This window comes from Neopelma chrysocephalum, unplaced genomic scaffold, assembly GCF_003984885.1.
Source record: "Neopelma chrysocephalum unplaced genomic scaffold, ASM398488v2 Primary Assembly neopelma1_96, whole genome shotgun sequence".
NCBI lineage: Eukaryota > Metazoa > Chordata > Aves > Passeriformes > Pipridae > Neopelma > Neopelma chrysocephalum.
The window spans coordinates 1,901,076-1,914,298 of record NW_020897759.1 but is presented as its reverse complement, the minus strand read 5'-3'; the positions used below and the strand labels follow the sequence as shown (position 1 = coordinate 1,914,298).

General features: G+C 39.7%; 1 protein-coding gene across 2 annotated transcripts in view; it reads left to right on the top strand.

Moving 5' to 3' along the window:
• ARID5B (AT-rich interaction domain 5B) overlaps positions 1-13,223 on the top strand; it is a 117,894-nt gene that overhangs the window by 45,422 nt on the left and 59,249 nt on the right. For both annotated transcript variants that reach the window (XM_027694114.1, XM_027694113.1), the window contains one exon: positions 1,275-1,505. In XM_027694114.1, coding sequence (XP_027549915.1) covers positions 1,275-1,505 — 231 coding nt within the window. The remainder of the gene's footprint in view (positions 1-1,274; positions 1,506-13,223) is intronic.

The window sequence follows — 13,223 nt, the reverse complement described above, 5'->3', positions numbered from 1 at the left end:
TTTTTTGGTGCATTGCATTCGTCTGCAGTGATGACATTCTAGGTGATATATCTGCTTCCAGAGACTTCTTAAAATTTAGCCTTTTATGTGTCAACATTTCCATTGCCTCACACGAATCTAGATGAGTTGTGCCATCGTATTTAGTTGGGGAGAACTGATCTGACATTTCTCTCAATGTCTGAAGTGATTTTTACTTTAAGGGTAAGAATGATGATTTCAGGATTGGTAATGGGATTAAATAGTAGACCTTTTGTCTCTGGAAGAAGAAATAGCTTAGTTATTCAGTAATCAGAGTACAGCAGAAAAGGTAAAGTGAATGCTCTTGCTTTGTCTTTATTGGCAAACTTGGAAAGACATGCTCTGAGGAGATAGATGAACATAAGAAGAAGTGCTGTTAAGTACTGGCTGCATACCTGCAAATGAGAAATTTCTCATATTTACATCTCTGGTTGGGTTTTTTTGCTCTTGGGTTTCCTGCTGGTTATCATATGATGACACTTGATTGCGAAATTACAAAATCTGCCGCCTTTACCCATAATGTCATCTAAAACCTGGAGGAATGGAAAGGTCTGAGCTCTAGATTGCTTTACATTTTGAGCCCACATTTCGGCAGTACCAGCTGTTCTAAAATTCATTCGCTCGTTATGCTCTGTAGGTGTTTTATTGAGTCCTGCTGCATTTGCAGTTAATGTGAGGAAAGTTACTTCCACCTGTTGGGGTTTAGCAACAATGACCACGTCAGACCAGCCCACCTCCCTGGCCAAGGGGCCCCTTGGTAGTACCAGTACCGGGTACTTCAAAGCAGAGTTAATAGCTGTATGCTCTGGGGCTTGTATATTATTATTTTTAAAAGATGTTAGCTGCTGTAAACATGAGTGCAGTAAATCTGTGTGGGGAACCGAGTGAAAATGACAGATAATATTTCTATCAAAGCAGCCAAGTTGGCAAAGTATGGAGAACACTTTCATTCAGATCCTTGGCCAGCTTCTGCAGAGCAGTGTTTTCTTGCTCATCCAGGTAGTCCTTGTGAGTAAGCATGGGAGAACTGAACAGAAAGCTAGAAATTAAGCTGTTTTAATAAACTTTCTTTAAGCTTCTATTTTTAACCTTTATATTTCTATATTTAACCTTTCTTTCCAAACTGTGCTATAAAAGATAGGCCTTGAGAAAAGGCTGAACCGTGGCCTATGCATTTTCTGAGATACTTGAGTTACAGCTCTTGGCTTTTGTTTTTCTGACTTAATGAGAGGTTTTTCTTTTTCCTGTTTTTCCAGGTGAGGATGACGAAGATTCAAACCTGCTGATTCTCAGCTACCCCCAGTACTGTCGCTACCGTTCCATGTTAAAGCGCATTCAGGACAAGCCTTCCTCAATACTAACAGACCAGTTTGTTTTAGCCCTTGGAGGCATTGCAGTAACAAGCAAGAACCCCCAAATCTTCTACTGTCGGGATACATTTGATCACCCCACCCTAATAGAAAATGAAAGTATATGTGATGAGTTTGGTAAGTCATGTTACAACTATTTTCTGCGTCTCTCAAGTAAAGACATGTCTTTTTAAGTGTCCACTGGTTTCCAAAGGGAAGATGTGACTCCTTTGAAGTGAACCAATGCTATTTATGATTGAAATGTTAAATATCAAATGTGCTCTTTCCTCTCTGAGACTTAAGGCTTCTAGCCACTGGTGATCTCAGTATTGCAACTTGAGTTTATCGCAAACAAAGATATGTTACATGGGTAGAGGATGTAGCACAGTTACTTGGTATAAGTGAAAGGATACCTTGTCTGGGTTTGAAATTCACCTACCTTAAAGATTCACCTATAGCCTGTGTCTTTCCAGAAGCTTTACAGAGTGTGTTTGGTTTTTTTAAAGTCATTATTGGTGCAATATGCTAAAAAATGCAAAATAGGAGAGAGTCCCTGCGCATCCAGTCACTGTTGCAGAGCACTCACCGTGCGTACGCTCCCCAGGCCCTGCACAAATGTCAGCTGTAGCTGGTGTGTTTCAGAGAGAACTGCAAGATTTGACACCTGATAGCAGCCAGGTGATTTCACACATTTTGTTTTTGGTGTCAGATCGACCCAAGGACAGCGGATGTGCTGCGAATGTGTGGCAGAATGCACGTTGTGTAGACACCCTGGGTAACTCCAGTGATGGGTGCAGGGTAGTTTAGTTAGCAGTGTACCCAGCCTGGGAAATGAAGTTTTATTACCCATATCACCAGATGGATGAGCACTGCAGCTAGAACTAGAAAAGTCTGTGTGCATAGTGGTGGGTACACCGCTATGTGAGACCCCTACATCTCTGCAAGGAAGCTCTTGTGGTCTCTTAGAGGGCAAATTTCTGGTTATGCGTTTAACGTATAATGATGAGAATGAGAGGGAAGGGCTTCAGCGATTCCTGTGATGGGAGAGTCATCTCCCTGTTTTTCCAAACTCAAGCATGCGGCTTTGAACTTGGTGCCCAGTTCAGACCTTGTTGTCTTGGCTGAGAAGCACTGACCCAACCTGTGGCATTGGGGCATTTTGTAAGATGGTGCTCCTGTGCTGCTCTACTACTCCATTCCCAACAGGCAGATGAGATCCTTCCTCACATGGTGTTGCCACTGGAGCACATGACTGCTGGGAGTAGTTTTAGTTTTGTGCTGTCGAGCTTTTTCAGGATCAGGCCCCAACTGTCAAGTCTGCTCACACTCACAGAAAACATTACAGGCTTTGAATGAACTATGAATAAAAGTGTTGGTTGCTCTTAGGGGGTGGGGGCGGTGAAAAAAATGAATGAAATGCCCTGGAAGTTTGGTCCAATAAACACAATAGTATCACGTTGATTTTTATTTACTCTGAGCTCCAGCTTAGAATATAAAGTTCAGTTTTAATTGACTCTCCTTTTTATATGGGAAAGGTTATTTTAGGCTTGAAGGCGTTTGATGAGCCTACCATCTGCTTTCTGTGGAGTATTTTATTCAGGGTCATTCCTTGATTACAGGTTTGTTGAAATAGTTGGATCCATAATGTAAGTGTATCATGGATTATTAGTAATAGATGAATCAAAGAGATGTGGAGTGATGCAGAAACTACGCTTAGTGAACCATAGCAAGTGCTTTGTTCAGTCTCTGAAAGCAAACTATGCCATTCTCTTGACCTTTGCAAGGCAATTATCTCATTATCAAACCAGAGCAACAGAAACCTTAGACTAAGAAATGAATAATATGTATTTAAAATTTAGTTTGGTTTAAGAAGCAGATTTTTTAAAATCCCTATTAAAAACAAAAAAACAAAAGCAAACAAAAGAACCCCACAAAACTACTGTTTAAAAGTATTTGTTATGAAAATAATGATGTGGTAAAACTTGTAAACCCTGCTGTGTTAGGAAGAAAAAACTGACCAATGTGTGGTTCCATATCTGAATTGCAAAATGTATGGTGTCAATTATACAACCTTTGTTGAAGACAACAGGCAAAATACTATTTTATCCATTTCCTTGCTGGCAGGACAATAAAATGTACAACACTTTGTTATACAAACAGTTTACATTGATACCATGTAGATTGATGTCACGTGTGGAAAGCGATGACTGGTAAGGCTAAACAGAGGCAGGGTGGGACAGTAGATAAATGGATTGCTCTAAGGCACTGGTATTTATCAGTCAAATCTGAGGGGATACCAGGTTACAGAAGTGTGACTAAAATTCTGAAAAGGTGTCTGTAAGGAGTTCCAGTGCACATTTAATTTGAAGGTTATTTTTTACCTTACAAATGAAAGAAGGCTGCAGAAGAAACAAGATAGGAGTGTGTGTTTCATCATTGCCTGAAATTCTCCCAACTCTAAAGTGAATACAGAATTTAGGAAGTATAGTCTATTGATGTCTTTATGTGGGAAGCACTGGTTTCTGATATGGATGCCAGGTCTTCTTCAGAAACCTTGCTGCTGGAGAAAGTGTAACACGTTCTCTGCATGTTGGAGTACTGTGCAATAGATACAGCATGTCACAAGTGAGATACCAGAAACACCTTTACAGAGAACCCCAGCTGTTGTCCTTGTTAGGCAGTTTTCACAGAGAGAAATGTTTTTCCAGGAAATAGTCTCTTTACTTTCATTATAGATTTATAACAAAAACCATTTTGTTCAGCTCTGACTTCTGACTTCTTCTCATACTTCCCTGCCTATTTTTCCCTCTTCTGTAGGGTTTAACAAAAAAAAAAAAAGGCAGGAAATTAGGAAGAAAAATTAAGTTTTGTTGACAATAAATAATGCTGTTTTGGTGTGGGACTTTTTAAAGTAGAAGGTGTATGTAGATGCTGTCTGTGAGCTCCCAGAGATACGGCTGGAAGAGATGCTGCGATGCTTTGGGCATTCTCGGGTGGATGTTCTCTGTGTTTCCATAGAACTTCCATAAGGCTCAGGCTGTGCTAAGCTTCCCCTCCAGCTTCAGCTTGGGCTACCACAGCCAGTGCTGCTGCTGACACCACATCTGCCTGTGCCTGCCCATGTCCTGCCTGTGCACTGCTGTATGGCACGTGCCCAAGGGGTTTGGGCAGGAATATTCAGAACCAATTTTCCTGCACAGTCCTTTTCTAATTTTCCTTTGCCTTGGTTCAGAGTGCCACCACATCCCATCTAGGGGGCTGCTGGGGCTGAAGAAACAGCTCAGCAGCTGGAAGGCTCAAACATTTGCATCCATCTCGTTGTAGCCTGCCAGGGAAGGACTTGCTCTCCATTTACAGAGGAAAGACTACTGTGAGTGGGAAACCTCCTGCTCCCATTCTTGTTGATACAACTACTGATTAATCTAACTGCCTTGGAGGGTTCCCCTCCAGAATGCAAATAGGCTCAAAGGCTTGCTTCTGTTCAGAAAGCAGAAGACATAAACCATGCTTGGATGTCTTGATGGCCCAAGTTCCCGGCTATGACCGCAGTCAGAGTTTACGCGTATTCCCCTCATGAAATAAGAGCAATTAGAGGTCCGCACTAGCTTGAAGCAGTCCAGGTGGATAATGAAATGAACATGAACAATGAAAATGAACAATTCATTTCTCTTCAGCTCAAGACATTTTTCAAAATCCTTTTCATTTATCAGCTGCTTGGGTTACTGTTACTGAATAACTTTTGTAAATGCATATAATTTACTGGCATCTGCTGTGTGGTCATACATGCTCCAAGAGAGAAGGAATGAAAAAACAAGGTTCCTGATAATTTTCATTATAGACCAAAGAGCTCTAGCTGGAGGCAAAGCTGCCTGTGAGTGTTCAGAAGGTCTGTCTGAAGGTCACTGGGCATTAAATCAGTATGCACTTGTTGCTAGAGCAGCACATGTCCTCTATGTTTGCTTGTCTGAGAAAGGTGACTTGTCCTACCAGGCTTGTTCCAGCTCCATGGTATGGAGTGGCTTCCAGGGCACATTGACGAGTGTGGATCCTCCGTGATCCAGCTGTGGGCTGTGTTGCCAAATGCATGTGCGCCCTACAAAAACACAGATGTGTCTGTCAGCCCAACCTCCACTTCCTTCAGGCTTGGGGACTCACAGGGCGGTGGAAACAGGCGTGCAGCTTAGAATAAGGAAGTTCAGGTGCTTGGGTGATGATGGATTTCTACAGCTCCATCAGCTTCACCAGGTGAAAATCTCTCACAGAGGGATTTATCATGGGGCTTTGCTAGATAAATGTTATAAATCCTGCCTGCTAAAGATGAACCAGAAGTCTCTCTTTCATTTTGTGAGCATGGGGTTGCTTTTTCTATAAACAGGAGTGTGAGAGAAAACTAAATACAGTTATTTCCTCTCAATTTTTAAAATCTATGTGATAAATTTTGAATCATTATTTTTACAGCATGCTGGGTCCAGTATGCCATTAAACAAGCTGTTTGGTCTCTGGGGTATTGTAAACATATGCTCACCCCCAAAAGAAGGTTAAAAGTTTTGATTTTACATATAAAGGCCAATTTTTTATAAAAAAATTCATACCAAAAAGGTGAGAGAATGAGAGAACTACGTCCTGCTGTGGTATTAATATAATTTTTTCCTCTGAAAAATTAAGTCTTCATTTTACCACATCACAAGCAATGCAACAAGAATTTCTCATTGAAAACAAACTGTGTGTAAAAGGGCATTGCAGTCCCCACTTACCTCCTCTCCCTAGCCCAAACTCAATGATATATTACTTGCTAGGGGAAAATTAATCTATATTAAAAACAAAGCAAACCTCCAAACCTTCAATAAGTCATCTGTCCCTGTAAAACAATGAAGAAAGCAGTTTCTCTCACTTCCAGGACTGGCAGGGAGTGGTTAGGAATGAGGGGTGACTTACCAGTCCTCCCAGGCACTGGTGCTTCTGAGCCAACAATTTCATAAGGACTTACCTTCTGTCTTGTCACTGACCAGGGAAGCCATGGCAGGACAGGGCCATGAAGGAGAAAGGACTCTTTAGGGATAGGTCATGTGCCAGAAAAATTGTATGGGATGAAAGCTGATGACTTCAGGGTATAGAGTGGTACCATTAGTCCTGGTATAGCTGAAATTTGGTCTGTCTTCTCATTATGCATCTCAGTTTACAGAAGTTTGTGACTCACAGATAAAATCAGTTGTTTAGGGGAAAAACATAACAAAATAAAACCTTGGCAGGGAATGAGACTTTAAAAAAAAAAAAAGACAAAAGAATGTTTCCAGTCTAAATGAAATACAGTTTTCCTGTTGGTGACTTTATTTGTTTGAGTCAAAGACTCGAAGTTGGCTTTTCTTTTTAAACTAGCTCTAGTACAAAATTTGTACTTATGCTTGTATAGGTGGTTTTTTAATGCTTTTCAGCTGATATGAAGTATCGCCATTATTGCTATTGACTGTTTTGGCTACCTGCAGGATAATTTATATCAGTGAAATTCAGAAAAACAGAAGTTTCCATATAGATGCTTCGGGCTTCTTTGTTTTAATACAGATGTGATGTTAGAGTGGGATTGATGTTAGTGCTTTCCTGCACAGACTGGAATGTTTAAAGCATTTAGAAATGCAATAGGAAGAGTAAGGAGACTTTTTATTAGCGTGGATACTGGGACCTCCTTAGATGGAGCTTTACGGTGGCATCTCCAACAGTCTGAAAAATATGCAAATCTTTTCCAAGGTCCTGGGCAGGGTGGCTTAGCTAAATATTTCAAATTTTAGGTCTCTCAAAACAAAAACAGGACATAGCTGAAGGGGAAGTAACGATTAATGCATAATAGTGCTATATACAATATAGATAAATGTACATTTCCTCTTCCCTCCCAACCCACCTCTGCAAATGTGCAAACATAAGCTTTTAGCTTGAAAAAGCAAATCTGGAAATGTTCTGGATTCTGGTCAGACCTCTTTCTTATTTTGTTAATTCAACTGTGGAGCAAGATATTAATGATCCCCAGATGTTGTTTATAATGATTGATTTTTCAGTTGTGAAAAAATACTTGCAGTTTTTTTAAACAACTGATATTTTCTAATGTGCTCTGCAGCATTTGAATAAAATGTCTGAAGGCAGAGCTGTTTATGTGCCCAACATAATTGCTTCTGTTAAGTGATTTCTTCATTCTTAACATTTTTAGCTCTAATTGCTTTTTCCCCATACATCTAAAAATAAATATTTGCAAGTTTTGCATTCTGTCACTCATTGAAATGCATAAAATATTTGTATACTCAAAGCAAAAAGGCACTGATAAGGGGTCACATTCTGCCTTACTTAGTGGCGTAAATCCAACATAACTCGATCCACTTCTGTGGCTGTTACTCAAGATTTTCACCAGTTAACCAAGGACAGAATCTCACCCAATGTTAACAGCAAGCTGTTAAGTGAACATGAGTAAAGTGTAGTAAAGTAAGATAAAATACCTTCCTGTCTGCAAAAACTTCAATAGAAACAAATGCTGTTAGCTTCTACTCTTTTTTTTTTAAGTGCATTTTCACTAGCAACCACCGTTGTAACCAGGATAAATATTAAGATAGATTATTTTTCACTTTATAATCAGAACTCCTTTATGAAGGACACCGATTTTATTTGTGTTGCATGTTCCTGCTGCCCTGAGGAAGGCAGCAGATGCTGAGTGGAGGGCCATGCGCTGCGTGTGGCCATGGCCCGGCTGCTTGAGGAGGCATCAGGGCCATGAACCATGGGGTATCCAGGATGGCCTGGGCTGGGACAGCTTTGGGGCTCTCACGAGATGGGAGGTGAGATGTCCTCACTGCTACAAGGGCCTGTGGCACTGCTGAGAGCCCGGGTGTGCCCACTTCTCCCTGGCGCTTTTATCTGCGTTTTAATTTTTAACTTGTTGACTATGTGATGGTGTTGTGGGGTTTTCATGTTTTACCAGCCAGAGTTTGGCAGAGAATCGAATGTACAGTTCCAGCAAACAAAGGGTTTGCAAGTGAGCTGCTCTTCTGTGCCTGATAAATGTAACTCATCGCGTGTCTTTTGTCATCTATCACGCACACGTCTGTTTTATGGGTATCTGTGCAATAAATGATTGTAGATATAAATTACTAACTCCTCCTGTATAAGATTTCCACTCGATGGTTAGTTTTGCAATTCAACTGTCAGAATCACTTGTTGTGATTATAGAGAAAAGTAACTCAAGCTATGTTCATGGTGCACGTGAGCCATGACCATCATAGATGTTCTCATGTCTGGAGCCATCGATTTTACAGTATGTGTTCCCCTGGTTTTGGTGCCTCTCTTGGACCACCAGGCCTGCCCAGACTCCTGAGCCGTCTCAGAATTTTCAGTCCACCAGCATCCCAAACCTGGCAAGCAGCATCCTTGAGATTCCAGGGCTCAGCAGTGGCAGCAAGCAGGGGAGACCTTTGTGTCCAGGGAAGGGCCCCCATTCCCATTCCTGTATAATGGAAAAGTGAAGTGGTTTATGTCAGAATATGGTCACATTCTTCTGATTAAACCCACTCAAAAAAGACAACATTGTAATATTTTCCAATGACTGTTTATCACGAATTACGTCAGCCTTAGTTTAAATTGCTATTATTTCTCCTTAATGCTTCTTGGTGCCTGCATAATTTACAGCATTGGCATCTGCGGGACTATGAAATAACCTTTCACAACCACCATACAATAGTAAAGAACATGAATTTTTTGTTGTTAATTATTATGGGACTCCTTTAACTTTTTTACAAAGTGACATAAAATATTGTTGAGGTATTTATGGTTAAAGCTACTTTTACGTGGATCTATTTTGCTTCTGGCTAGTTCTTAACTAAAGCAGTCATTTGTGGTTATTATGCCTAGGGAGATATTATGTCAGAACTGGTTTAAGAGTATTATTATGTATCACATGTCATATATTACATGTCAGCACTTGAGGCTGTCTTTCAATAAAAACAAATGTAATTTTAGTTAATGGTCTTTTAGGTATAGGCCATTTGTAAACTTACCTGAATTCATTTGAAGGTACACTAAAAAGCTTTGTTCTCCAGGAGCGCACTTGGGTAATTTCATTTTGGCTTCAGAAGGAATTTCCAAAATATTTATCATTATTTCAATCAGAGGGTTCTGCCTCTAAAAAGCAAATAGTTTCCCAATACCGAGGTTAATGTACACATTTTAAGGAGCTGTAACTGTTACTCATTACTTTGTTTACTTTTCCCCCTTCGGAGCTCACGCTTCGGAGGTTCCCCACTGGTCAGGCTGATAGGAGTATCCCAGGCAACTAAGCCACCTAATGATGATACTTCACTGTGCCGCTTAAATGAATAGTTTATACCTTCTAGATAATCCGTGGGTGAAGTGGGGGCGGGTTGGGGGAGAAATTAAAGGTTGCAGGCGAGTTTTAGGTTTCCTTGAAGTTTCATTTCAAACTTGGAAAACGCAAACAAAGCAAACTTCGAATTAATGTGTCATTCCCCTTGGTTCCAAATTCTGTGCATATTTTCCAGCACTTACTTATTTAAAGCAAGAAATGAAGCATATAGGGTGTGCCAGAAAGTTTACACAAAGAATGAAAACACATAAATGACTCACGTGAACTTTTTCTGTTGTTTCTTTTTTTCTTAATGCATAATTATTTCATTACTGGTAGGAAAAGAAAAAAAAAGAAAAAAAAGACATGATTACATGATTTCTCTCTCTTCCCCTCACCCCCAAATCTGTGTTTGAGCACCATAAAAATGATCAAAGCCTCTATTTGTCTCTAGTTGCATTTTTCTCCATGGGACTGCTGGTTTTGGTGACTCTGTTGTAAGGAACTGAAACCCTGCTGGGCAAAAAAAAAATCAGTTTCTGTCCCCCGTAAATGCACAGACTGAAGATGTGAAGATGCAAACATGAAACTAAAAAAGTGAGCAAAGAGCAGGGTGAGCATTTTGTGTGTTGCTAAGGTGAAATTTAATAAGGGGAACATAAAATGGAGTTAAACTTGCCTGGATGCCGTGAGATTTTTTAATATTAGGCAGCATGCTTGATTTCCCTGGAAATGAGTGAGCAATCTGAATTTAGAGTTGTTTGGCAGGGGGAGGGGGTGTTTCGTTCTCTTTTTCAATCAAAGGCATTTCACAACCCGATTGCATGTGAAAGGCGAATCTATCCTTACGTAAGAATGTAACAAACTTTTCCGTTTAATGAATGAATATTAGGTATTTCGGGAGCCCATAAAAGATGGTAAAAGAGGGAGACAGAGCTGACGTCTTAGAGATTTTAATAAAGATTGAAGTTAGTAGTGAAAAGGTCAAAGTGCCATTTGTTGAGCCCCTGCTCCTGGCATGGTTTCAAAGCTTGCAGTGCTGACTGGGGGGCTGTGGTGTGTGTTAATGAACAGTTGTGGCACTTAACTGAGATCATGGGTTGGTCACATGAATATATATAAAAGATATGAGTGAACATTTTTCCCCCTTTTTGCGGCTGTTGGAAGGACTAAACAATTAAAAGAAATGTTTGAACACCACATTAAGTCCCCTAGTCTGTAAGGAAAATGAGCTATGAATAATAGAATACTGCTCTAGTTAAATATAGTTATTCAAAATTGTTTTTAGCTACAGATGTTATGCCATTTTAGAAACTTAGACTAAATAATGTCAGATCTTGTTTGCTTTTTTAGTATGTTATTCATTTATTGGGAAATTCAAAATTTAAAACAGCTGGGAAGGGGTTTGGTGTTCACTAAGAAATCTTTAAAATGTGTACATTTCAGACTTACTCTTACAGTGCTGTTTAGAAATGACTGAATTGTATATTATAGTTATAAAGTTCTGTAAACATGCTCTGCCATGTAGATGACAGGGAAACGTGAAATGGGAAAATGAGATAATTCTGGAGCCAAATTTTATGTATTACAGACTTGATAAAACAGCAAATGGCTTTCTCAATTTAAATAATTTGTAACTTTCCAGGAACGTGCGTGGATGTTATGAACAGTATGTCTAAAATAGCAGCAGAAAATAATGTTCATTCTCCTTTAATTCCCCCTTTGATGTTTATGTCAAAACGAAGGAGTTAATTTATCTAAGAGTTTCACTGCATGAGTTGGACTGTACAAAACCAATCATGTAGAAATAATAGACTACCATTGGAAGTGCTGTACTATTGCAGTTTTAATAGCTCTTCAGTTCTGCTCAACAATTAGTCCATACATTTTATAGCTGTGTCTTTAAGAAACTGGCACACTCAGCAAAATCACAGTAATTGGGAGATGATGCAATGTGGAGAGAAATCAGAGTAAGAAAATTAATTGAAAATAGTGTTTTGTTCAGGTTTGGGTTTGTTTTAAAATTTCAAACACTGCAGTAGTAATTGCTGGTGGGTGAGACTTCTGCAGAATTTAAATTCCACGTGGCCGGGTTTTTGTGAATTTGCTTTTAAATCAAATTGCGAAAGAGGCAAAATAGGTCATTAAAATTCTTGCTATAGTTTTCTCTCTCTGAAATCAAGTGAGGTCATTAAGGGGGATCCAGAGGAGGGCTTTTTCTCTCTATTGACATGAGTGCTGTTTAACTAAGTTCTCATTACCTGTCAGCATCTTCATAAACCTAATCAGACAGATCACGGACAATATGTGAATTAGTTTGTCATTTACACAAACAGCTTAATCCCTTTTTGCTTGTGCCCACTGGAGAAAGTACCGAGGCTTTACAGTGTGAGCATCCATCTTCCCAGTGATAGCCAGTGGTGCTGGTAGTTTCTTGCTAGGACCTTGTTTTTATGCATAAGTACTGAAATTAAGGCAAATTTAAAAAAAAAGTGGTGGTTTGTTGTTGTTTTGGTTTTTTTTTTTTGGTAGGTTTATCATTGGCAATTACAACCTCGTAGTGGGTTTTTTAATTGCTCTGTTGTAAATTATGGGCCAAAGGTGAGTGAAGCGGTGATAATTTACATTTCAGCTGAAGTTTGGGGCTTGTTATTAGATACAGGTGTATCTTGGGCTTTTGGTGATCAGACAAGCATTTCTGTGTGCCTCAGGGCAGCTGTGTTGGTCTTAATGCCATAGATTACTTGAAGGTAATGATAGATGACCAATTGACTAGAGTAGGAGAGCAAACCTGGTTCTTAGACTAATAAGTAGGGGAATAGAGAGAAGAAGTAGAGAGGTGTTATTGCTGCTGCATATAATGCTAGAGGAAATGATTATCAACCCCCTAAGAGCTAACATTTTTGGTAAGTCAGTCAAATGATGATGGCTTTCTGCAAAAAGGGTGATACGATTTCATGGAATAACTGCACTACCAATACTCAAATGTATTATTCTGAACTATGAGCTGCAGAGGAACATGGAAGAGCAGGAAGAGTTTATTAGAGAGATTTTTCCCCTGCTTTCAACTTTGTGCCCCATTCTGATGCCTGTGCTTTGCACATTGTATTGAAATGCTGGACAGGGTTAAGGAAGGACCCAGAAAGCAATTCGTGGTACAGAAAACCTGCTTTAAGTGGAAGACTAAAGAATGTCAATCCGTTTAGTGCAGAGAGGAGAAGATTGAGAAGGGGCCCGGTCACAGTCTGTTAGTACTTCCATAAGGAGAAGACCTATGACAGTAGAGGTCTCTGTAATTTGGCAGACAGACACATAGCAGGACCCAGTGCTTCAAAATAGAGGCAGATAAATTAATGCTGAAACTAAGGCACAATTATCTAGCAGCGAGGGGTAATTAACCATAGGAATAACTTAGCTAGGAGCATAGGTTCTTTTTTACTTGAATCCTTTAAATCAAGAGTGATTTCCAAAAGACATGATCCTTACTCAAGGAAGTCTTCATCCAGTAGTCATTCTGTTGT